The sequence below is a fragment of the Schistocerca americana genome, chromosome 1, assembly GCF_021461395.2.
Source record: "Schistocerca americana isolate TAMUIC-IGC-003095 chromosome 1, iqSchAmer2.1, whole genome shotgun sequence".
NCBI lineage: Eukaryota > Metazoa > Arthropoda > Insecta > Orthoptera > Acrididae > Schistocerca > Schistocerca americana.
In genome coordinates this window covers 907,920,907-907,948,220 of record NC_060119.1, presented here as the reverse complement: position 1 = coordinate 907,948,220, position 27,314 = coordinate 907,920,907, and the positions used below count along the sequence as shown (strand labels likewise).

The 27,314-nt window shown below is 44.7% G+C and overlaps 1 protein-coding gene and 1 long non-coding RNA gene across 4 annotated transcripts in view; one reads left to right on the top strand and one right to left on the bottom strand.

The window, feature by feature from the left end:
- LOC124615247 overlaps positions 1 to 27,314 on the bottom strand; it is an 811,296-nt gene that overhangs the window by 64,750 nt on the left and 719,232 nt on the right. The gene's annotated exons all lie outside the window — the stretch shown is intronic.
- LOC124615190 (PAX3- and PAX7-binding protein 1) overlaps positions 1 to 27,314 on the top strand; it is a 172,775-nt gene that overhangs the window by 144,226 nt on the left and 1,235 nt on the right. For 2 of the 3 annotated variants that reach the window (XM_047143007.1, XM_047143008.1), the window contains exon 2: positions 24,389 to 26,624. In XM_047143007.1, coding sequence (XP_046998963.1) covers positions 24,408 to 26,624 — 2,217 coding nt within the window. In that variant the 5' untranslated portion in view covers positions 24,389 to 24,407. Of the gene's footprint in view, positions 1 to 8,180; positions 8,264 to 24,388; positions 26,625 to 27,314 lie in introns of those variants that run through there. The other variant, XM_047143009.1, reaches the window with a different exon arrangement.

The following is a 27,314-nucleotide window of genomic DNA, read 5'->3' as shown; positions in this document are numbered from 1 at the left end:
AGAATTCATAGCCTCAGAACTGTGTTTCAAGGTATGCTGTGTCGTCGTTACTTCCATCACAATTCGTTTTGTTTGTATGTATTTATGGTTGCCTACTTGCATTTTTTAAAACATAGACGCGAAACTCCGTCTCTCTGCCGCGTAACAAACTACTGGCGATCGTGGGAATAACAAATACTTACAGAATTCTTTGTGTGCTATAATTTATCTAGTTTTTCATTGCGATTGTACCGTGCGTTACTGATATGAGTAAATACGTTTCAGAATTTTCAGGACCTCTACTTGATTTAATTGGCAGCATATTTCGTGTTTCATGGATTCAGAGTGCAAAAGATACATTAAAAGATGAGGTGTGTCAGCCACTTTTGTTTTCTATTTTCGAGGCCTTACACCTCATCTTCAGGTAGATCAGGGGATTACATGACAGTTTCTTTTTGAGGATATAGCTTGTTGTCTGCCTTACACTTAATTTCGCTTCAGATTAGTTACTGTGTGTCGCTTCTTATCATAATATGACCCTGAAGTTATACGTTATAAACAATAACAAAGCTTCTTGCAAGATGTTCCACCATAAAGAACACCGATGATCTTTACGCATACGCATTTGTGGCATTGAACAACATACAAACAAAAAACAATAACACTCCGAGACCGGGCATGAGTAGAAGTACAGTATTTCGTGTGCGAAAGAACATTACCAGCTCACACTGTACTATCGTCCGCCCTTGATAGATGAGTGGTCAGCGCGACGGAATGTCATACCTAACGGCCCGGGTTCGATTCGCGACTGGGTCGGAAATTTTCTCCGCTCAGGGACTGGGTGCTGTTTTGTCCTTATCATCATCATTTCATTCCCATCGACACGCAAGTCGTCGAAGTGGCGTCAACTCGAAAGACTTGCACCAGGCGACCGGTCTACCCGACGGGAGGCCCTAGCCACACAGCATTTTTTATTGTGCTACTGAACAGTTGGATATGTACAGGGTGGTCAGGAATAGTCTGCAAAAATTGTAACGTTGTTGCTGGGTATGTATACTGAGATATAATTATTAAGAAGAGAAAGCGATACGTTACGCCGTTTCCTAGTTATTTAGCGTGGAAAGTAGCCAATGAGGCTCTTGCGCGCACAAATTCAAGCGGCCCGCCAGAGCGGTGTCGCCAAACGTGTGGATCGTTAGGTTTCCCACAGCCGAACAAAGCGGCGAAAAAAAATTTAAAAAAGGAAAAAGAGAGAGAGAAGTAAAAATTGGACATGGGATGGTAGTAAAATCGAACCCGAACAAGACGTTGAGCATTATCTATGCTATGAGAGCAACTGACACTAGTTGTATCTGGGGGGCTGCTTGAATTTGCTGCGCAACGGCCTGACTGGCTAACTTCAGTGCTAATTAACTTGGAAATGGTGCAACGCAACAAGCGTTTCAACCTGTTTCTGACCACCCTGTATAACGAGCTTAGATGTTTTTTGACTGGGTGGAATATCTCGTAAATAGGTTCGTTATTCTTTCCAGTGTTCGAGTTCAGTGCCATACTACGATAACAACTTATCTGAGCCGAAATTAAGTGTAAGGAAAACAACTGGCCATAACCAGAAAATGAAATTGTCATGTAATGCACCGATCCATCTGAAGATGAAGGTGTAAGTCCTTCAAACGCTTCGTGGAGAAAAATAAATGTGGTTTGGCACTGAGAATTGTTTTACTTTGTCTTTATATCACAAAGATTCACAATTTGCTATTCACAGTCCATCATAAGATGATTCAGAGCACAACCACGTGGGTGAAGAAGTACTTTGTCCATCCATATACCTTTAGTCCATCCTCGTCATATGAGTCGTACGTGAGCAGTGTTGTGGAAGATAACAACTGTTTTCTAACCTTAGAAAGAATTGAAGTTTGCTGCTTCCTTGCCGGCCGCTGTGGTCGAGCGGTTCTAGGCGCTTCAGTCCGGAGCCGCGCTGCCGCTACGGTCGCAGGTTCGAATCCTGCCTCGGGCATGGATGTGTGTGATGTCCTTAGGTTAGTTACGTTTCAGTAGTTCTAAGTCCAGGGGACTGATGACCTCAGATGTTAAGTCCCATAGTGCTTAGAGTCATTTGCTGCTTCCTTTCCTCCTCAACTGATGCTATTTTCAAGCCCCTAGCTTATAGTGACACGCAGTGCTAATCCCAACGTTTGTATCCGTGTTATGGCAGATCGTACATTCAACATGTTAATCTGTACTCACCGGCTAAAAATAATCACATTTAATTCTGAGCAGTGTCCATAGTGCCATTTGCAATTCGCGGTTTATCAAGAGTAATAATGTGTGTAATGAGAGATGTCCTTCATGTTTAACATCCTACGAATACCTACACGAAGAACCACAAGTTTAGTCGCAGTTTGACCAAAGAGAGTTTAGATCGTCGGAATCGGGCTTGTTAACTTGAAGCATAACCCACAACTTATCATGAATGTTGAACATAGCCTTGTCTCTAGGGACGTATCTTATAGTCAGATGTTTTCCGCGACTTTAGCTTCGAAAGCAGAGTCCGTGATTTCTGATTGTCTTTAGTTTCTTTAAAACACTACTGCAAGTAAATATCGAGAAATACCGTTATCTGGTGGGAGGTTTTTTTTATCGTCTTCCCTGACCATTGTCGGAGTTGTGTATCTGTTGATTTCGGCGCAAAAAGGCTTTGACTGAGGTCTGATCCGGACAGACTACTGCCAGAGATGTCGGTTCCTTGACCGCCAACGGTATCCCCGCGGTCAAAACAAGTTTGCTCTGACTCACACCTGCTGTGTACTGCACTCAATACACAGGTACCGACATTCCTGTCGAGTACGGGGAAAGCCCCCGACAGTCTGCAAGGAAAGTGAAACACCGACTGACTAAATTCCGCATCCGTGTCTAGCTCCCTTTGGCTTTCAGTACAAAAACCGGGAAATGGTGATTTATGATTAATAAAAATAAAAAACGAGACCGCATGATCCGCAACGTCGTTACTACTCCTCTCCAAAGGGGTATCTGTTCAGCAAATTCTTTACTGATATTGCTTTCGTTCGTTGTCACGCTTGCAGAACGATGTCCGGTATAGTCTAATGCTTACAAATGAAGAGATGTAAAGAATACGTAATAAATCATCTACATATCAGGGTCTAAGGACCCGTCTGCGAGAGGAAATTGATGAACGAAGTAATTAGTCAAAGTTAAACCCAACTGTACTTGTTCCTTTAGTTCGGTGAAGTCTTAAAATTTTGCATTTAACATCGAGTTTGTGATTGCTATCCGCTCGTGACTTAAATTTTGCTTTTCAGATGTAACAGTTATTTTATGGTCAGCTGTAACATATCTGTTGGTTTAGTGTTTTTTTATTTTTATGCGTTATCGTTTGTCAAAATAAATTTTGTGGCAGTCTCTTTCACCACTATTCAGCGCCAAGCAGGGAAAACCTACGGCGGAGTCTGAGATTGGGGTCAAGAGAACGTGGATGTCCGCTCAACGTGAACGCTACGGAGAAAGCGACGCTATTGCGGACAACTTGGTTTTCACGGTATTTACATTTTATTCATCCCGATGTTGTTACCAACAGGTACTTTGTTGAATAGCACCCACTCCTACAGAGAAGCTGAAAAATGCGGGCGCTACGTATCAATGTATTCGAACTGTGTGTTATTTCGTGAACGGTTGTAGATGTCGCATGGAGGTTTTCGGAAAATGATGGCACGTCGAGAGGGATGCACGTGAGTTCGTTAGTCGTCGTAGCCATTGTATCAACCGCGACGCTGAAGCAAATAGTTTGTTTTCTGAATTGATATACTTTTTTAACGTTATTCGAAAAGTCGAGGTCAGCAGTATTACACTCATTAAAGTTGACATTGAAACTTTCCGCAAAAATATCCGAGAAAAGTGCTCATGTTCAAATGTGTGTGAAATCTTTAGGGGCTTAACTGCTAAGGTCATCAGTCCCTAAGCTTACACACTACTTAACCTAAAGTATCCAAAGGACAAACTCACACACCCATGCCCGAGGGAGGACTCGAACCTCCGCCGGGACCAGCCGCACAGTCCACGACTGCAGCGCCTCAGGCCGCTCGGCTAATCCCGAGCGGCAAGTGCACATGTTTGTAAGGCAAAGGTGCTGGTGAGGGCTGATCCGATATAAACACCGCCAAGATGACGCTTTTATGCATGGCTCCGTCGCTTTTTGCTGCAAGAAGACATGCCTAAGCTGGTTAGATAAAATGTATTTCTTTCTGGTCCCACTACATACGACACAAGTACAGGGTGAGTTACAATTTTTGTAAATTCAACTGTATACACATTCTAGCGTTTCAGAAGGCGCTTATGAAAGTCAGTTCAAATGTGTGTATGCCTGAGTAGATTGTGGTATTATGTTGTGTCATAACAGTGTGTGGCGAACACTGAAGAAAGTATGTAATTGTATAAAACTTGTAGGCTGCATAACACTTATCAACTATGAACATCGGAGTGGTTGCTGGGTATGGGGTTAATTTATTTAGAATTCTAAGAACTGGCGCAACAATAACGCCGTCTGCTACGCAGATGCACGTGTGATAGCCAACGTAGCAGACCTGTATACACGTCATGTGGATGGCAGGGTCGCCATCGTCGGGTTTCTTTCTCTCTGGCCTCTCAGTTGACTCACATATTTAACCCCTTAATATGCGTCGAATGACGGGCGTCCGGGGGAACGATTGATTGCCCCCACAGCGCTGCTTCTAAAATTAAAACGGCTGAGCCACTTGTTCTCAGCCGCCTTGTCACGAACATGCTTGAGACAATATCCTCACCCGTATAGTAGTCTGGTACCGCGTGTCGATAAGTAGCTTTTGGGGATCGCTTTACTTTTACTTATTTTGTCGTCTGTTTATTCCTAGTAAGTTCAGATCGCCATTTCTAGTAGAAACCCAACATTTCGACAGGTTTTCCTCTTTTTCGCCATAACTATATTCCCTCCGAGAAAAACCGTAGCGCTGGCTGCTTTCCAGGCGGCTGGAACGTTTGTGGGGGATTTTTGTGACGCCTACGTTGGCAGCCGCTCAACCGCGAAAGGCTAGCGTCGTGGGCTGCAAGGCGCAGGTCTTAGCGGGACTTGAGTAATTCCCTGCAACGTTCCGCAATAAAGCTGTGCCACTGTGTGTGTGTTGCTAGCCCAGCTAACATCGGCTGGGCAGTGTCGGCCGCCACCTAGCAAATGGCACGCGCACGAGCGGCCGAAATACCAGTCGCAAGAGTAACGGGCCTGCCTCCTGGGTCAACTGCAGCCCAACCGTCAGCTGAGCCCGCTTGCACGCTTGGCAACGCCGACACCTTGTGACGTCACATACACTTTCGCTCGCGTTTGTCTGGCTGCCGTCCGCCTCGCGTCGCGCCAGTACATCCGGTACGGCCTATCAAACGGCTCCCAAAACTGTTGGCCACTCTTGGTAGAGCCATCTCAGCAGGAAACTTGGCCGCCTATCGAGGCAGCTAGGATCAGACAGAAGCCAGACTTTCGTACTGCTCACACAAATGAAAAATAACTGCCTTTCGCGCTCACCATTCTTGTTTTCCATTCCACTGTGTTTCCGTAAATGCAAGGCAATACCAGCTTGAAGTGAGTTTCGCCACTCTGTGTTTAACGTTTGGTTGGCTACCCTAATTTTCTTACTCCCCTACGGCGAAGGCAAGAAATGCTGCTGCTCAGTCCGAAGACTCATTTGATGCAACTCTCCATGCTAATCTGCCCTCCACGAGTCTCTTCATCTCTGCATACTTGCTGTAGACTATATCCATTTGTACTGGTTTGCTGTAGTCAAGCCTTGGTTTCCCTCTACTTTTTTGCCTCCCCCCCCCTCCCTCACACACCCACACACAAATTCCCTCCATTATCAGATTGTCGAATTCTTGATTTCACAGGATGTCGTGTCAACCGACTCATTCTTTTAGTCAAGTTGTCTTACAAAGATCTATTCCCATTTACAAGATTCAGTAAGTCGTTTTTGCTTATTGTATTATCCCGTCTACCCATCCTTTCTTCAGCACTCTTCTGTCAAAACCGCATTTCAAAATCTACAGACTTCCTAACCGTGATGAAAGTCCATGTTTCACTCTCATATATGACTACGCTCTAGATAAACACTCTCAGAAGAGAATTTCCAATACTAAAATATGCATTCAGTGTTGTAATTTCTCTCTTTCAGAAAAGCCTTTCTTGTTAGTTCTAGCCTGCATTTTTATTTTTTCTTTGCCGCTGCCATCGTCAGTTACTTTGCAGTCCAAAAATAAAACTTATGTAGTACTTTTCTTATTGAAAAACCAGCAACCAGTTGCACAAAATAAATTTTATTTCTTTACCTGTTTGAGGCACGTAGTGCCTCCTTCAGAAGATGGCAATGATAATATTTTATTGTAAATATAATAATAATTATTATTATTGTTGTTATGTTGTTGTCGTCGATATTGTTATCAGCGAGCGTCAAAAATGCGTCAAAACGCTCGCTAATAATGCGATAATTATGATACTCTGAAGAAGGGCACTAACTGCATGAAGCTTCGTGCAGTTGGTAATGATTTTTATCAACAAAATGAAATAGACTTACTGAAAATGGACAAAGTACTTCTGCTATCTCATTCAAAATGTTCAAATGTGTGTGAATTCCTAAGGAACCAAACTGCTTAGGTCATCGGTCCCTAGACTTACACACTACTTAAACTAACCTATGCTAAGAAAAACACACTTACCCATGCCCGTAGGAGGACTCGAACCTCCGGCGGGAGGGGTCGCGCAGTCCGTGACATGAAGCCTCTAACCGCGCGGCCACTCATCGTGGCTGCTATCTCATTCTTTCCCGAGCATCATCTGGTCTAATTCGACTACACTCCATCACCAAGAAACGCGAAAATGAAGGGAAAGGGAAGAAATACCTGTTCATTGAGCCGACATGCTCAGACAGAATTTCAGTTAGGGTCTGTACTGCGGAGTATAAAACGAGCAAATGGAGATATACAAAAATTTGAAGACAAAAAGGGGAGTTTGTTATTTCAGTCAGTGCATAATAGCAAATCCTGAAGTTGTCATGTTTATGTAATAACATAAAAAGGTTCAAATGGTTCTGAGCACTATGGGACTCAACTGCTGAGGCCATTAGTCCCCTAGGACTTAGAACTAGTTAAACCTAACTAACCTAAGGACATCACAAACATCCATGCCCGAGGCAGGATTCGAACCTACGACCGTAGCGGTCTTGCGGTTCCAGACTGCAGCGCCTTTAACATAAAAAGGAAATCCATCAAATGGATTCGGATGAAAGGGTGAACACAGTGCAGTGAAAAGTAATACCGAGAAAAGCAGTAGATATTAGCTCAAGTAAACACGCAGAAAAAACTTTCTACACTTTCGATATACTTTCATGCAACTCTGTTCACCAGCTCCGTGAACTTTGGAACACAAGCTCGTGAAATTCAAAACAAAGGATCCTCATGAAATTCTTTGTATCTCCGGAGGTCCGTTCTTGAACACTGTCTCTCTCTTATTTTCTACACAGTAAAAGACAGAACGCGTTTTTAAGTTTCCACTAAGGGCCAGTGTATTTATGATATATGGAAGCCGGACGTTGTGGTCGAGCGGTTCTAGGCGCTTCAGTCCGAAACCACGCGGCTGCTGCGGTCGCAGGTTCGAATCCTGTCTCATGCATGGATGTATGTGGTGTCCTTAGGTTAGTTAGGTTTAAGTAGTTCTAAGTCTAGGGGGACTGATGACCTCAGGTGTTTAGTCCCATAGTGCTTAGAGCCATTTGAACCATTCTAATATATGGAAACGCGGCCTTAGCGTGGAATAGAAACATGGGAAAATTCGAAGTAGGGAATGAGCAAGAAATACTAATGTTGGCACGTTACATTAATATTTCGACAAAGCCATCTCAATACACTTTTTAGTTCGGCATTGACTGACTTCAGTAAGCGAATAATAAACTGCTCAGTTAATGTAGTTCATGAGTGTGTTGATTCGTTATACAGTGCTTCCGGTCGTCCCAGATATTCTTAAAAGATGTCGGCTTGACGCCAGCAGCTCATGAAGGAGCCGCACGAGTGGCACTAGAACAAGTGGTGTGTCGTTATCAGCCGCCTTTATCTCTCTCCAAGGACAGTGGTGTCTTGTTAGGGAGATTTGCTCATTGTGAAGCATGTGGCGATCTGGCTGGACACGGACGTCCTGAGTTCCTCCGAGTTACACAGCGTGCTGAGGATGAACGAGTGGTTTGTCTGCGTTTTGTAGGTAAGTACCACCGCCCGTTGCCGTTCTGGCGCCGAGTGATATGACATGTCCGCCATTATCAGTATGCGCGATTCCCTGATAAGAGATAAAAACAACCTCTACTACCAGAGAGCTTTCACTTTAGTATTTCTACTCTCCATTGACGTAACGACGCATTTCTCTTCCAGCAGCGTAATTAAATCACTGTGCAGACATCTTTTGCATTAGTTTAAAATCATCTAAATTTAAACACCGTTTCTAGATTGCGTCTGTTGTACAGAGGTGACGCTGTGGCTAAAACACGATTCGTATTCGGGAAGAACGTGGTTCTTATCTCTCTGTCCGGCTACTCAGATTTACATTTTCCATGTGTTCCCTGTATGTCGTGATGGTTGCTCCGCTTTTAATGATCTAGATGTCGACGAGACGTTAAACTTAAAAGGTTCCGTGCCTTTCATTCGCTCAAGACCTTTTCTGCGTAAGATGTTGATAGGTTGGCCAATCTAGCATCGTTTATATAGATTTTGAAATACGACAACAACTTCAACGACACATCTGCCTTTGGTTTAGTATGTACAATTACTGACTTCGTATATCTTATCACCAGTCTGCTTACTGTAGACGCTATTTCACATACATCTCAGACTGTTGATTTCAAAAAAGCGAAAAAATAAAAGGAGGTATTGGATCATCGACTGTTGACATAAAATTCTCACCAAGCAAGGATGATGAAGGGTTTGGGGGCGGGGGCTATGGAAGGCATACGGTAATGAACACTGAGAAAGTTTGTTTTCACTGCCTCGCAATAATTTGAAAATGGCGTTCAAATCATCCATCCGTGATCCGGAAGCGCCCTCTTCGCAAACGCCAGTCTCTGTCAGTTATTCCAACTCATAGAGGCGGCGTTGTACTGTACCCTTATCGTTAGTTTGCTGCACATGCCAGACGGTGAAAAACACGCGTTTTGCTTCGACGGTCTGTTATCTCCCCTCAGAGCGAATAGCTGTTTCATCGTTATACAGCGCCGATAAAGTTCACGCCAGTTGTTAGATAACGGTTTGAAAATCAAATTGGTCTCGTTTCTTCCCCCCCTCGCACTTTGCACCCCGTTCCGGCAGAGGGTAGCCGTAGCAACCGGGAGGCACGACTTGAGCGGCCAGCGCTCATCGCCGCCTTGACATTTACCTGCTTAGCGACGCCGCGCCGGCTCAGCTGACACACTTTGCGTCTGGTCTGGCGCCGTCTGCAGCGGTTCGCTGCGAAAATAAACACCGCTCGTGCGCTGGAGCTGGCGGAGCTGAACTATATTCCTACCTGTCATGTTTGTTTGAAGACGCCTCCTCCGCCCGAGCGAGTCACTCCTTACGATTCGTGTACACTCTGGTCTTGGCGCTGCTCGCCGTTCGGTATTTCCCTCGCATTTTGTCAGTAAAGTACCGCTTTATGACAGTGAAAAGCAGGAGGGTAGGTCGTAAAGAATAGTAAGTGACCGGATTTTAATGTTTCAAATGTCTTTTTTAACTGAACACTGGATATAGAATCGCCTTAAGCCAGAGCGTTTCTCTGCTCTAAAACTTAGTAGAGTTGCATTCAGTAATCCTTTTTAATGGTGCCTCGAGCATTATGATGCTTTGCTTGATTGAGGAAAGTGCGATATTGTTTTAGCCACAAAACTATAGTTACAGTAACTATAATAATAATAATAATAATAATAATAAGATCGAGAGCCATACTACTGCACAGGGTGTCAGTAGTCAGTAAAGTCGCAGTACCCCTACTGACTGTTTCCCAGCGGAACTTTAAATACCGCGAACATCAGTGCATGACCACATTAAAAGAGTTTTGAGAATGGAAGTGTGAATGAATTATCTGACAACGACATGGAGCAGTGAGTTGCAGCCTGCCGTGCTTTGTCGGCACAACTTCCAAATGCTGTGTCTCGCTCAAAGTGAATATGCGATATATCGGAGTCCACAGAGGAGCAATATCGTTTTTTGGTCTATGGAAAATCCCAATACTATGTACAAGATTTATGAAGAACCCGTATGACGTTATGGGCTGGGATCTCAACACGATGCCTGTTCTAACCATATTTTTTAAGGACACATGAATGCAAATTAGTATTAGGACGTGTTGCAATCGTGCTTAGTACCTGGGCTCGAAGACATAGGACGAAACTCCAGTATACTTTGCTGTTGCTTATAAACGAGCGTCCATAGCTGCATCAAACCAGTTTTCCGACTGAAGACCACAACAAGCAAAGAAACAAATAGTAACTTCAAAAAGCTAAACAAGATATTTACGTAGTTTGTGCTTTGCTGTGTGCGTCACGTCTGGGGCATTATCGGAAGCAAGTATCCGGAGAGAGTAGCCACTGTTGATTACTCGTGCAACATCCACTTTGTGCCTGGCTTTCGGTGCGCAGGCTCAGAGAAAGTGGCGCTTCACTTAGCGGTGTCTGAGTTGTGTAACTGAAATTTACTTTTGCTTATGATGCTCTCCGTCACAACTCTACTTGGTAATTACTTTTACAGAGCTACCGATCTCGCCGAAGTTTTGTGATTTTTCTGTGATCAAAACGGCAAGCCATTGTGTTGATAGTTTGCGGTGCACTCACCCTTTCCTTTATTCCTATTGAGACAAGTTGTTGTCGATAAATTTCCTGTAACCGGAAGAGATTTCCCTTACATATTGGGGAACGTAGAGGATGGCAATTATTGAACTACATGAAAAAAGGTAAAATAGTTACAAACTACAAGTGCACACACTTTATTCACCATGTAAACGTCACTATAGATATTTGGATTTAAGTTGTGACATGTTCGATATGCGTGCCATCGTTGGCGATGATGTGGCGCGGACGAATAGAGAAATGACTCGCTGAAGTATCAGATGCTGTCGATGATCTCTTGAATGGCTGTTCTCAGCTCAGCAATGGTTTTAGGGTTATTGCTGTACACTTTGTCCCCAATGTAGCCGTACAAAAAGGAGTCACACGTGTTCAAATCCCAAGCATATGGAGGCCAATCGAGGCCCATGTAAGTGGCCTCTGGGTACCCCAGAGCCATGCGGTCCGTAAAGTGCTCCTCCAAGACATCAAACACTCTCGTGCTTCGATTGGGTCGAACTCTGCCTTGCACGAACCACATCTTGTGGAAATGAGGGTCACTTTGGATAATGGGGATGAAATCATTTTCCAAAACCTTCACATACCGTTCCGTAGTCACCGTGCCGTCAGGGAATATCGCACCGATCGTTCTTTAATTGGACATAGCACACCACACAGTCAGCCGTTGAGGGTGAAGAGACTTCTCGGTCGCGAAATGCTGATTCTCAATCCCCCAAATGCGCTATCTTTGCTTATTGACGAATCCATTCAAATGAAAGTGGGCTTCGTAGCTAAACCAAACTACGCAGCGCACACTAATTCCCATCATCTCCCGCAGTCTTCCTCAAGAATGAGGCGTGGGATTTTAATTTCTAATGTGTGTAGAGGTCACAAAGAGAGATGACTTCTGTTACGTTCAATGTGTTGTATGGCATCTACTGTCATGTAGCTGTCATGATAACGAGGAATGTCAACCTGGTGAAGCACATGCGCTTGCAGGACTTAAGGGTTCTCATCAGTCTTAATTCTCGTGGGTATTTATGCTCGTCTGAGACAAGCTTTTGAGCAAAAACATACTCATATTATCTTCTAGAAAGGCGAAAGTTAAAATGTGATGCCTCGGTGGATTTCATTAATGAATATCACATTAGTTCCATCAGTCTTGGCTTCACGAAATGTTATTGAGAATACTCCTTGTAGAGTAAGCTGCTGCATATCCTTAGCCATTTCGGCGGATTTTCCACGCTGTAGAATGTCACGAGCAGTGGGTCTGCTGGTTCTAGTCTGAGAGCAGTTGGAAGACTCCTCCGTCTTGTCGTTTCCACTGACGTCACTTTCGGCCTCAGCTGTCACTGCCACGGTCTGGAGCTCATGGCTAGCAAGCAATACCGGAAGCAGGAGTGGTGCAGCATTACATCAACACTTCGCCAAGATGTCTTGTGGCACGTCAGGTCTCAAACCTGAAAATCGAGGGTACGAAGAGTTGAGCTAAAACTCATTTCCACTTGCGAATATTTGTTCAGTGCTTCGCTACGCTTTGCAGTTTTCTGCACATCCAGGTAGAAATGAAGCATCGTCCCGATGACGTATCTGCAGCGTGAAAAAATTCTTCGTTGCTTATTAGCTGTGTTATACTTACTATAGCGGTCATGATTAGAGACATAATTTCAAAATATCAGGGCTGACAAACTGAATGTGCTTATTACGAAACGTCGAACGAAGCTTTGGCACAAGGATGTTTCTTCCACTTAAAGGGCATCGGATTGGTCTGTAACCTTGAACCTCAGCACCTGGAATCCAGGGTTGCAAAGCGGCTGACGTTAATGACACGGAAGGCATAACTCTGTGGCGTGCGTAACTCATTAACAGAGGTTTCGATAGGGCGCCACGTGGCTGCAGCAACGCTTCCGTTAATCGCCGCAGGTTTCTGCAAAAAAATACGAGTAGACAACTAACTAATCCAGATGTCGAATCATTCGTTAAAATCACATGATTGCCATTATTTTACATTATACTGCGAACGGTGTGTCTTTTGAAAAGATAACAAACCAAATAATTTTTTGTGCTGCTGTTGATACTGAAATGTTTTAGAAGTATTTTTTTTATTATTTACTCTCGCTGTTTTGAACACTGATAGGAAACTCGTTGCCTATGCGATATAATTGTTGCACTCGTGTCGCGAAAAATTTACATAGCACTGGAAAGCCTGAGAAGCTGTGCAAGTGTCACAACCGTATCCCTTGACATGACGTGTCATTACGAGGGACTACTTAAAGGAGATAATGCCTCGCTTGTCCTCATCAGACTTAATGGTTTCTCCTCATGCTCCGACAGCGCATCAGGGACTGAAATTGCTTCAGAACGGCCATTTTCCAGATGTTTCTGCATTCAGTCAGCTTTTATAACTGTCACTAGCACCTGATGTCACTGTTGTGGGCAGATAGCCGGCCGTGTCTAACATTAGATGAGTATCTCATTCAGTTAACCTGTCCGTGAGTGTGATGTCAAACCCTGGCTCCCTTATGGACTCGAGGTAACATTTATCCTCCTCAGTTACTGAATGTTTCAAATATTTATATACGTCCCCAGCATGTGTGGCAAAATATCTGGAGTGTGTCCAGCCGTACTAGATAAATGGTTTGTTCTGTACGTTAGAAGGAACTACCGTATGTCTTTTTTCTTTACTTTTATAATAATCGGTTTTAGATTTCCGTCTTCAGCAAAATGCAATATACGCATTTGCTGCTCAGATACGCGTCTGTCGTGTTCAACCATATTTCATTAGGTTATCTTTATCCGTATATTAACATAACTTTACTTTTGCGACTGTCCAGAGTAGGTTTTAAAGCTTTAAATATTTCATTACAACTTTGTATCATCCTTTTTTCCACATTTTGTGATGGTCGTGCCCTGCTAAACTGAGTTTGTTTGTGTTAACAATACTGTGTGACTCTTATTTCCGTTCTTAGGTTTGGAATTACTGCGTTTGAAGTAATTACTGCCGGCCGTAGTGGCCGTGCGGTTCTAGGCGCTACAGTCTGGAACCGCGAGACCGCTACGGTCGCAGGTTCGAATCCTGCCTTGCGCATGGATGTGTGTGATGTCCTTAGGTTAGTTAGGTTTAAGTAGTTCTAAGTTCTAGGGGACTGATGACTCAGAAGTTGATTCCCATAGTGCTCAGAGCCATTTGAACCATTTTGAAGTAACTGCTGTTACAAAACTGTAAAATTGGGAACATATCTCAAGGGTCTGATAAAGGTTACCAGCTCAGTTTAGACCTGTGATTGACTTTTAATTTTCTGTTTTTATTTTAATAGTTGATGTCACTTAATCCACGATCGTAAAGGCTGGGGGAAAAGTCGACTGCCGTTTTTGTTATTTTCTTTTTGATGTGGAAGTAACAGTTTAACGCTGAAAAGAGGAATAAGTTATATTCGAAGGCGTACAAAGTAATAGAATGAGTGAAAACCCAATAAATATTGTCATTAGTGCAATGGTGAATTTTCTAAAATGCAATGAAGACAGGAATTCTTATAGTAATCCAACCATTCCGGCAGACAAAATTTCCTTTAGGCCAACAGGTAGCTCTGTATCTGTCACGTAGCTCTTTTTCGTCTTTATTTAATTGAATTTACTATCTGATTCAATGGAAATTGTTGCGAACTGAACAGTAAGCGTACTTTGGACATAAAGGAATTTTTGAGTTCGTGGAAGTGTAATTGCGGGTCACTGTGAACATTATTACGTCACTATACAAACTACTGACGTAACGTAAGTGTCTTAAGTCGCTGAAAAAGTAGCGATTCTGACGACAACTTTTTAAGTCCCATGTTTCTATTTTAGTGCACTGGTTAATTAGAGTGCTTGGTAAACTACGCACTTCGTGGAACTTTCTTTCACTGTCTTGACCGAAGTACTCATTACGCCGTAGTTCTGAAGCCTGCACGACGCAACCCCGTAGATAAAATTTCGTGTTCGCGCGCTTCCTGGACTTACCCGCGGGCGATAAAACATCGTAATTACACGATGCAATATTCACAAGGAATAGTGCCCACACAGGCCGTACGGTAGCAATAACCGTGGCGGATATTAAACAGGTGAGGGGGATGGAGGGGGGTATTAGGGGAAGGATCTACAAGCGGTGTGTGTAAATGCGATAAGGTAAATGTGCGTGGCGCCGGCGTCCACCTGTTGTGACGTGAAGACAGCCTCCAAAACAGAGCACGAGCGCTGTTGTTTGTTATTGTACTCTGAATTTTTGAGTCTTCTTCTTAATCAATGTGGCAATGTTTATACTGATAGCTTCAGAAATGCTTTTCCCTCCATGACTGAGTACGTGAATTTTACTATACTCTCAGAGAACCACTGTGACACAGGCCATGCAGTATGGACGTTAATTGATTTAATCAGACCTCAAACAATTTTTTTTCTCGTCTGAAGACCTCTGTCTGACCAGCCTTATTAAACTGCCTTGTGTCACATGCTACACGCAGCGCGCGCTGCTCCATGTTCTCATCGAAACTAGGTTAAGTACCTATGAAAGCAGCACGTCCCATTATCCGCCTTATTTCTTCCGCCTGTGTCATTTATTCCTTGTCTAGTAACTTCCTCCACAGATTCCCAAGTTCATAGCATTTCGAAATACTCTATTCTGGAATGATTGTTCAACCGTCCGCAGCTCGTGGTCGTGCGGTTCGATTCCCGGCGGGGTCAGGGATTTTCTCTGCCTCGTGATGACTGGGTGTTGTGTGCTGTCCTTAGGTTAGTTAGGTTTAAGTAGTTCTGAGTTCTAGGGGACTGATGACCATAGATGTGAAGTCCCATAGTGCTCAGAGCCATTTGATTGTTCAACCAAGTCACGGCCACTTCCTTCTTCCATTTTTGATTATATGAGCTTGTGCTTCGTCTCTAATGACCTTGATTTTGACAAGGTGTTAATTTTTTGTCATTATTTTCATTTATTGTATATAATATTTATTTATATTTATTTTAAAAATTGTAATTAGTTTTAAAATACGTTATTTTGATGAAGAAGAGCTGTCATATTACTTGTTAATGCTTGAAGAGAACTGGTTAACGTTAATATAAAACCAGTTTGTTAGTGTGCATGAAGTTTACATTCGAAAAAATGTGATTGTTGTCTGCTATTGCTACTCCTTTATCTTCACAATAAAAATTGCGAAGGTGTATGCGGTGAGAATGGCTGAGGAATGATACATGTTTAAAACTGATGCGAATTGTGGAAGCTACAAAAGTTTTATTTGCTTTAATTGTTTGAAACCAGGACTCTGATGGAATGTTTGGCTATGTATGTCCGTAATATTTCCCTTTACTGCATATCGACAGTTGATACTCGCCTTCCCACTGATGTCTTGAAATTTTAATCTTTCATTCGCTCTTCAAATAATTCCTTGTTTCTCGGTTTTTCTGCCGACACCTGTTCGTATTCACTGGCGTTCTGTATTCATCTGCCTTGAAATCAGTCTTAAAACAGTGGATTTACTTTATTAACTCTACCTCAATGGTACTCTCCAGACATAAGTAAAGCTAATTGTTTGACATAGTTTCATCGCGAGATTTCGTTTATCAAGAAAAGCACGCAACACTGTGTTTTTTGGTGTATTCTTTATTTTAGTCACTTTCCACACTTCTACTTCGTATGTAACACTTAGCATCTAGACGTTATGTCGAATCGCATTCAAAAGGAGCAAAGATAAATCCCTATCCGGCCAGTCATATTTAGCTACTCCATAGTTTCCCTAAATCAACCAAGGCGAACGCCGGGTGGTTGCTTTGAAATGGCTTCGGTCGATTTTCTTCTTCATCCTTGTCCAAACCGAACTTGTGTTCTCTCTCAGATGACTTCATCGTCGATGACACTTCAGATCGTAATATTTCTTCCTGTACAGTATGTGCTCAATTCTGTATTTTTGTTATTCACTTCTGTGATTAAACTCACAGTTTGATACATTTTTGACAAGAATGCCGCTAAACAGAACGTCTGTGCCATTCTCTATCTCTGCGCTCTTCTAACTTTCGGCAAGAAGGATAGTGTTACTGGTGAACTTTTCTTCAGGAAGCTGTCCACTCTCTCTTTCTTCGTTGTTCCTAAAACAAGCTGAACGAGGCTGGTGACAAACAGCAACAATGATTTAAGACGATCCGCCAAGTTAACTGTAGAACTGCACGAGCTTGAATTCTTTTCGAATTAACTGCTTCATCTTGATGTATGAGTACATTTCTAGAAGAGACATAACAATCTGGCTTTGGCGTCTCTCTAGTGAGTAATCATCATTTAGCTTCTGTGCGATAGTGGCAGTATCACGGCAGTGCGCGGTGTCGTCGGTCACTTACGTAACTGTTGAGTTGCTCTTTCGTAATATTTCACAAACCTAATTAATGTCGATGTGTCCTTCGTATGAGTAGACTGTATGCTACTGATCAGACGACGTTTTAACGGTTAAAGGCCGGAACTTTTGTATTTCAAAGTATTTGTTATTCGAAGATGTACTTCCTACTTTTCACTGGTAAGACACCAGAGGCAGACGCATGAAAATTTAAATTCAAATCGTATTATCCTCTCAGTGTTCCGTCGCTATCGATCCCTTCTTGACGGGTCGTCGCGCTTCGTGTGAAGTGATCTCGAAACCTCTATGGGCCAGTGGGGAGTCCAGGCGTTTCCTTCTGGTGTCACCTTGTCCTGCTTGGACGACGTCAGTAGAAATGTTCCCGCAGGCCTTGGGGCGCAGTTTCGTTGCGCAGCGCTTGGAAATTGCATCAATTGGCCGCCATAGTTGACACCGTCACGTGATACCGTACCGAAATCAATCATTGCCCGAGACAAGACGCACAAGCAGGGTTGCCGCTGAGACTGTGTCGACCTCTGCGCATGTATCGCCTACTCTTTCACGTGACGGGCGCCAGTTCAGTAGACGTGACCTATAAGTGTAGTGGCTGCAACAGAAATGAAGAGGTATAGACCAACGTGGACAATGATACAATAGGGGTGCTTGTATCCACGGGCTACGTTCTCTAGCGATAACGACGCAATTCCAAGTATGGACTGTGCCCATAATTTTTAGCTGAATGTACATAGAGTAATACTGTCATAAAGTAAATTGTCGATATTCCAGTCCAACTGTTTTTGATCGGTGAAATACACAATACATGCAGCATTCTCGATTTAATCTGTAACGAATACATTGTCATAACGCATAAAGTGACCGTTATTTTGTGTTAACAGATAATACCACAGAGAGCCAATTACGGGTATGGCAGCGCATCTGAACTTGTTAGCAGTGTCTCCCAGCATCCGGCACCTGGTTCTGATGCTGCTAGCAGTCGCCTCATTCCAGAGAAGTGGCAACGTATCTTCCGGAAAAGACGAGGAGCTGACGATATCTCTGTGGAGATGGATGACGAGATAACTCATAAATTACGCCTCCGAGAGGACACTGAGAAACGGGATGTGATTCACGGCGTACTTTTGGCTGTTATTTTGTCGTCAGGGGAGACATCATTAATTGTCAAGCGGCTCTTACGTACTGTGCTGCACGGGATGACACGGCGGCCGGTCGAAACTGAATGGCCTGTCAGAGCCAGTCTGCGTGGCTTTGCTTTGTTTTGCTTCTTAACCATCGCCATAAATTTTTGTTTGCGTCGATAACTTGTTGGTTCTGCCTCTCACTGTGTGATACCTTATAACGCGCTGTATGCTTCTGACGCAGCTTAGATGTCGTAACCTTCCACGTGGAAAATACATTGCTGCCAAACAGTTCGCGATATTTTGAGACTTGGTAGTAACCATCAAAACAAGAAAAATGTCCAATAAACATTGGCTCTAAGGTGGATAACTTAAAAACTGTACGCGCTTGAACAATAGAAGAGATTTGTTTCGCAGTAGCGAAGATGAACAAGCGTTCATAGCTCTGAAGGTATGCTTTTTAGTGCCCATGTTTATTGGACTTTTTCTTGTTTGATTATTACTACCACCTCTCAAAATATTAGACACTTTTTTTTAACACCCCCTATTTACCAGTTGTCTTTGGGAGACTCGAATTATGTTTAATGGCTTGCAGTCGGGGCGCAGTCGGCCAATTAACCCATCGCTTGGAAGTTTAAAGTTTCTTGTGTGTGTGTGTGTGTGTGTGTGTGTGTGTGTGTGTGTGCAATAATTACAACCCGTATCACATACGTGTAGGTTCTTAAAAATGATTCGTCCTTTCCGCACCGGGCGTAATATCAAATAGATACAACTGCATCTGGTTTAGTAATATTCTCAGAGAAACTGGCAAATCGCAAGAAAATCTATGTCACCGCGAAGGTTGGTTTAGACAGCTCACTAGTTGATTATGTGTGGCACGTTTTTGCCTTTCTCCGACCTTTCAGATGAGTTACCCAGACAATTATAGAGGGACATATTGTTCAATGTGGACTCCGAATTATGGTGTTAACATTGCGTTTGTCACACGTGCAGATTATGGATGCGATGTTTCGAGTTATTCCCATATACAGAGAGTGTCGAGTAGTGAACGCATTTGAAGTCTGTCAATGTTCCCAATTTGTTCGCATCACTGTCAGTCAACGAGACTCTGATTGTGGAACGGCAGTAATAACTATTCTGAGAAGCATAGTATAGTTTTAGAACCAAGATGGGATAATGGACCATGTTCTCAGATCTGAAGAAATCTGGATGCCCTCAGGTTCCTCTGTGTAAGAGATGGCTGTGTGAAGGTCGAGAGGGACTGGAACCATGTCGTACAAAAAAAAGGGGCATCCGTGCCCCGTTGTCCCCCTTCTCAACGCGAAAGATCCACAGGGATAAGCGCGCGCGCGCGCACACACACACACATACACACACACACACCATACTCCAATTGCAGGATAATGCGTTTACTGCGTAGTTCCTTAATGCGGCGATGAGAGAGATTTGACTGACGTCATGTTATCACAGCACTTCTTGCACCGTAATTGTAAAACAGGATACTAGAATGAAGCGTAGACAACAGGATGATACGCTGTTTGACGCATGTTTACAAGAGGTTGTAAAAGACATCTCTTTCTACTTAGCTTACCCTAATCCCTCATTCTCCTTCTCAACACCTTCTACCATGGCCCTGTAGCTCCGCTGGTGCTTCATTGACGATAAGTGTGACTTGCTTTTTTGTTAACTTTGCCACATTAATTTTCCCGCACCAACACATAACCGACTATATTTTCATATGAGGAATATAGGCCCCACTTGGTCACTCAAGAGTATCGTTGATCGTACTGTAGAGTTCATTCATTGTGTCGTGGTTAAATATTTTTAGATGATAATGCTTCGAACTTAGCAATTTCTAGAACTCATGTGATTTCTACATCGTTTCAGTTTAAAACCATTATTCTTGCCGGTTTGTCGCAATTTTTCGCTTGCGAAGAGATTTGTGTGAGCGTAACAAACCCGATTACGAAATTCTCACTGCGCCATCAGATTGAATGGAAAATTCCTTATAGTGTCAGGAGAGATCAGAGGCATCTGACTGAATTCTCTTTGAATCCGCGTCGTGCACGGCGCATCTTCAGATGAGATAATCTTCCCCGTGTCATTTGGCTACTCAGTTTACATTTCGACTAATTTGTGGAGGTGTCCTCAGTGATCTCTAAAGAAAGTTGTGCCTCGCATCCTTACTTTTATTTGAAATTGTTTGAATTGAACAAAATAGGTCGCAACCAGTTCAATTTTCACTGTTTATTTATTTGCTCATTAACACCACACTGGTTTTGTGATCTCTCGGCTCATCTGCAGCTACGATGCATCTACTTAATAGAGTTGCTTTCTGATATTTGTGATGGTCTCCATGTTTGTGTATCCAATCGTCGATTCAAGAATCTATTATGGAATTTTGTAATCGTCACACTTTCTACAGCTCAGTCTTGTGCTGGTATCCAGAGGTGATACCCAATTATGTGGCACCGGCCCTCTGATGAGAGAGGCAACCAACCAAAAATGCTCGTCTGGCTATCGTGGTTTGGCTGTTAGTCGTCTCTCTACATCACCTCAAATTAATGCCGTGATGGCTTGAACGCAACCACAGCTATTTCTTTCCTCGTTCTCTTCCCATTGTGAGCAAGCGTTCTGGCTCTAAAGACGTCGGTATCAAGCAGACTCTGAACTTCCTTTCCCGGCCTTGGTTTTAATGTGTTTCTTCACGCAGATTTAGTGATAAATGGCTTTTAATACCGAGTTATGATATCGTCGCAGTTTCAAAGCGTGTTCTATGCTAGAGAAACTTAGTTTAGTTTTCATCTCACTGATTGTTTCGTTCGCTTTTGTTCTCTGATATTATGCACGATTAATCGGCGTAAGAGTGTGTGAGAAATTAATTAGCACAAGTGAGCCAAAATAATCACCAACACCCATTTTCATTATGGTACCGTTTCATTTGCTCACCGCTAGGAAGATTAGCGAAGTTGTGTCAGAAATGCTGAAGTGTCATTTTTTAAAATCGATGCTTCCGTTCTGTTGTCCGTAAAGTTCTTTTTATTCAGTGACTGGGTTATTGATACAGCGCAGTTAACTAAACTCTGTGGTGCCATCGTCCTACACATTTTCCTGCCGATCATCCGCGTTACGGCGACATTGAACGTTCCATATCTATCATCTAGCTCTATTAGACCGCCGCGCGGAGTGGCCGCGCGTTTAGAGGCGCCATGTCACTGACTGCGCGGGCGCTCCCCGGAGGTTCGAGTCCTCCCTCGGGCATGGGTGTGGCTGTGTATGTTCTTAGCATAAGTTAGTTTAAGTAGTGTGTAAAACTGATGACCTCAGCAGTTTGGTCCCTTAGGAATTCACACACATTTGAACATTTTTTTCTATTAGACCATTGTCCAGTACGCTGATCATTCAGTCACGGAGACGGAGAAGAGATCGTAAACTTTCATATCATCTAGTAAAGGCAGGCAACGAACTAAAAAGACTAGTGTCATAAATGTACGAGCTATCTACACAATTGCTACGAATTCATTGTGTGTGCGTATTTATGGTTCACAAAAATCAAAAATAGTGTAATAAGTAGTGTTCGGAGCAGGGTTCATCTCTTTAGGCTTTCATGACTATGGAAACTGCTGGAGTATGGAATTATGAGCAGGACACCAATTAAGACTCGGACGTGCTACGTCAGCGAGAACAAAAGATCGCCAGCAAGTGGCTGAATTGTCACCACATACAGCCCCAGAGCAGGCTGGAGAGTTCGTGCGTTTCCCGCGAAGACTTTGCTCAAACAATGTGAGACGGTGGCACGCGCCCTGCCTCATACCCTGGGAGCAACAGTCCGCTGAAGCTGGACTAAGCAAGAGGAGGCGGGCGCGTGTGGAAAGGCCAGCGTGGTCGGCGCGTGTTCCGCTGGTGAGTCAGGCGGCAACCGACACCGCTTCCCACGCCAGCACGTGGAAGGAAATGTGCTGGACGTCTGCAGAACGGGGCGCTCCAGCCGCAGCACTCTCCAGTCGCACGCACCTCTCCAGAGTCGCAGTCTTGAAGCGCTCTTTGAAGTTTCGCTGTGTACCGTGTCTCTAAATATTCGAGACGAATTGGTCCTGTTAATCATTAACTATGCCCGTCTTACCATTATTGTGAGAAATACAAAGAACTTGACTTTACCAACGGAAGCCAGTCTAAATCAATAGTAAACTCGACAGTTTTGTAGGCTGACAAACGATTTTTCACTCGCTCCAGCAACTAAGTCGATTTAGTTGTCAAATCCAAATACTGTGAGTGGCCAGATGTCGGGATGGCTCTGTGGCACGAATCTGACGTCGGTCGTTGGATAAGGCGGTGCATTTGTCTCCGTACATCCCTGGTAGATGCAGGTTTCTGACACCCCCACAGTGAGACCTCAGTATATCCTAAATCGCTCCCTCAGGTCTCTGACGAGGCGGCTGGACGTCCCTTTGCCGAACCCTCGTGGTCGTCGTCCTGTGCAGCATTTTAAGCGCATGGAAAGACTTATCTGCGTTACTGATGATGATGAACAATGTTGACTTCGTAAACTCCTATTCTTGCCTAATCTGCGATATGCTTTGACCCGTGACCAATCATAATCTTAGAATCGAAGGCCGTTACGTCAAAGGTACTGCAGTGATCGCTACGTACCTGTATATATACGAGTAACGTGTCTACATTCGTGCCGTATGCAACACCTAGCCGTTCATTCGGGTATCCTGCTCGGCACATCTTAAAATGAGATAAAGTTTCCCGTGTCATATGGCCTCTCAGTTTATATATTGGCTAATTTGTGGAGGCATCCTTACTGAGCTATGAAGAAACTTATGCCTCTTCTCTTTTTACTGCTTATTTATTTGCCCAGTAACACAACAATGGTCTTCTGATCTCTTGGCTTATCTGCAGCTACTTAATAGAGTTGCTTTCTGATATTTGCGATGATCCCCATGTTTTTGTATCCAATCGTCGATTCAAACTATTATGGAAGGATGGAATGAAGATTGGGTTTAACCCCGTCGACGTCGAGGTCATTAGAGACAGAGCACAAGCTGGGATTGTATCAAGGAGGGGAAGGAAACATACCGGTATTTGCCTCGAGCTATTTAGGGAAATCACGGAAAACCTTAATCAGAATGGCCGGACGCGAGTTTGAATCGTTGTCCTCCCGAATGCAAGGCCAGTGTGTTAACCACTGCGCCACCTCGCTTGGTTCAAGCTATTACGGAGAGCGAGTGAAATTATACAGTGTGTCCTTAAAAAACTCCGAAAAGTTTTAGGGATAGGTTCCTTACACCAAAACAAGGAAAAATATGTGTTGGTCGTGGGCTCTAAAGTGGACACTTTAAGATCTATGAACTACTACTACTACTTGTTCATCTTCGGTCGTATGTAACCCATCTCTTCTACTGAACAAGTGGTGATAGGTCTTAAGGTATGCATTTTAGAGCCCATGCGTATTGTACATTTTTCATATTTTGCTGTTAGAAACCTGTCCCTAAAGTAGTTCTGTGACACAGTAATGTCCGAGATGTTAATTTGTTTATTATGCAAAGCGTATAAGTGTTTCCTTTCAAAGCCTGGGTGTATAATGTCCTGAAGCGATATATCTCTTTCTTGGCTGAGTCAATTACTCTGCGGAAGACAGAGTGATGTTAACGGCGATAAATGAGGGAGTCGTTGTGGGTGTGATTAACACAATATCAAATAGTTTAATGTATAATACCCAGGATGTAACTAGCGAAATGCTGTCGCTATAGCCCCGAAGTAAAGTTGTTGCAGCTTTAGTCCTTTCTGGTTAGAGTTACAGCAACACTACAGTTTTATTTTTACTCGTTTGCTTGGACTCACACTAGTCTTGTGCATATCACACATGTCTTCTTTATGTTGTAGTCAACTGCACTAGTTCTTGAATTACGACGATCACTGACACTACCCTTTAGTAGTAGATAGAGATTTTATGAGATTCCCGAAACGACGACACTAGGAGCGTGGCATGACGACATCTCCTGAATTGTTATTCGCTCTTAATCGGACCGTTGTAATTCCTCTGTTGCAGGTACAATTGAAATACGAAAATGGCGCTCTTCAAGAAGCCGAAGAAGAATATCAGCCGTCGAGTATTCGGCACCGACGAGAATGCTGACGAAAGCGAAACTACCCCGGCTCCTGGGACCAGCACAGAGCAGGAACCATCGCCTCCAGTGTTGCCTGTGGAGGCGAAACCTACCAAGAAGAAGGAGAAGAAGCAGGCCAAACACAACCCCAGCGTCCTCAGCTTCGAGGAAGACCTCAACGAGGGCGAAGAAGTGTTCCAAGTGAAGAAGTCGTCACAGAGTAAAAAACTGAGCAGGATGCTGAATAATGAAAGGAAAAAGAAAAAGGAAGGGAAGAAGCAAGAAACGGAGGAGAAACCAGACACAACAGATGCGACAGAGACCGTCATACCGGGTGACGCCAGCGAACTCAAAATAGTTGTTAAACAGACTCACAAGCCTGTGATCCTAAGTGGTCGCGAAGCGGAAATGGCCTTCTGCGATATTAGTTCAGAAGAGGAGGAGGAGGAAGAGGAACGCGAGAGAGAGAGGTCTAAGTTTCCAGACGCGGACAACGTCAAGCTGTTGCTGCAATGCGGGAAAATACCCGACGCAGCTGCTATTCATGCGGCGAGGAAGCGGCGCCAGCTAGCCAGGCAAATGGGAGAAGACTTCATTCCCGTGGCGACCACAGAGTCTAGTTCCTCGAAACTTAAGCTCTCTGACGACAACGACACGAGCGATGAGGAGAGAATCAAAATGGAAGTAAAGACTCAAGTTTCGGAGAAAGAGAACAGGTTGGAAGTATTCACTGCAGCTAGGGAGAATCCGGGGAACAAAGAAGACGACGACGAATGGGAATCTCAGCAGCTGAAGAAAGGAGTATCCAGAGGTCAGATAGAGGCTATGCGGTCCGAAACGACAATGGCGAGCATGTATTACGCACAGCCGTATATGCCTATGGCCAGTGAAAGATTCGTGGGCACCGAAGTGTCCAACATGTCTGCGGAGTCTGGAGATTACACGGCTTCACCGTTCCCACCGCCGATAGAGCCTCCGGAGACAGTAGTCAACAGGCTGCGCGAGAGACTGGCGCAGATGAAGCAGCAGCACGATGTGGACAACCAGCTCCTTCAGCAGACTTGCGAGCAGATAGAGATGAACGAGAAGAATCGCGAGTCGTGCGAAAGGGAGCGGCCCGACTTGGTCAACAGGCTGCAGTTCTACCAGAAGCTGCATTACTACGTGCTGAACTTGATCGAGTGCCTGGACGAGAAGGTGTTCATCATATCGAACCTGGAGCAGCGCTTCCTGGAGGTGCTGCGGGGCCGCGCAGAGTTGCTGATGGAGCGCCGCCGGCAGGACATCCGCGACGAGTGCGACGAGGTGGCGTCGGCCGCGAGGAACGTGAAGCGCTCGGGCCCCGAGGATGAGGCGCGCACGCGCAGGGCGGCAGAGCGCGAGGGCCGGCGCGCGCGGCGGCGCAGGGCGCGCACCCCGGCCGCCGCGGCCGCGCACGTCGACGGCATGTCCAGCGACGACGAGGTCACCGAGCTGGAGGCGGCCGCCTTCAAGCGCAAACTCGCCACCATCGAGTCCGACGCCGACCTCGTCCTCGACGACGTCGTCGAGGAGTTCTCCTCTCTGCGGAGCATCAAGTCGCGCTTCGAGGACTGGCGCTCCGTCCATCCGGACGACTACCGGGAGGCCTATGTCAGCCTGTGCCTGCCCAAAATCTTCGACCCGGTGATCCGGCTCAGGATGCTGACGTGGAACCCGCTGCAAGAGACCACGGTCGAGATGGAGCAGTACGAATGGTACGCGACGCTGCTGCTGTACGGGCTCACCGAGTCGGAAACGGAGATGTCCCTGAGGGAGGACCCGGACGCGCAGCTGGTGCCCAAAGTGATGGAGCGCGTCATAGTGCCTAAGCTGCGCGCGCTGGTGGAGGCCGCCTGGGACCCGCTGTCGACTTCGCAGACGTTGCGCTTGGTGGGTTTGCTCCGCAAGCTGCTGCGGGCCTACCCGTCACTGACAGAGGACAGCAAGCCGCTGCAGCAGCTGCTGCAGACCGCCCTCGACAAGATGAAATCTGCGGTGGCCAACGACGTGTTTATCCCGTTGGTGCCACCCAACGTGTCTCGCGGCGTCTATGCTGAGGCGTGGACGCCTTTTTTCCAGCGGCAGTTCGGGTCAGCGCTCAAGCTGCTGAGGAACGCACTAACGTGGCACGGTATTCTTGGGGAACGAGTGCTGCAGGTAATTGATCATCATCATGTGATTATACAGTAAAATTATTTACACCGGTCTGCATGGAAACGTTTTTATTGCGGCGAGAAATAAAGCAATGTTCATCCCTGTGTTTACAGTTAATCAATCGTAATATACTGTCAGTCCGATGCTACACAGACAACCCATAGTCGCATTGCTTGCAACGATAAAGAAAGACCTTTACAGTGTTGATCAGTGGAAAGCTGTAACAGACAAAATAACAAACGAAACAGCCCATATATACTTTCCTTACGCCAAGTGGTTAACGCGACGAAACTAGAGTGGTCCCATCTAGTAGCTGAAAATGCGACACAGGCGCGAACGTCTCCATACGAGGGCGTAGGTCTTGTGCAACTCCTCATGCATCTCTTTTATACATCCCCGCTGCCTTCCGAGTTAAGTGTTCTTCACACTTTGCCCGTCATGTTCCTTCTATTCTTCTTCTTGTTGCCTTCCTCCTCCATTTCCTTCTTCTTCTTCTTTCCCCATTCTTCGTCTCCTCCTCCTGTCTCTCCTTTTCCCTGTCCTCCATATCCTCTTCCTCCTCCTTCTTCTTTTTCCTCTTTTGTTTTTCCTTCTTTTTCCTCTCCTCCTCCTGCTCCCTCTTCTTCTTCCTCTCCTCTTCCTCCTCCTCCGCCTCTCCCTTTCTCTATCCCTGCTACTTCGCTCCCACACTCT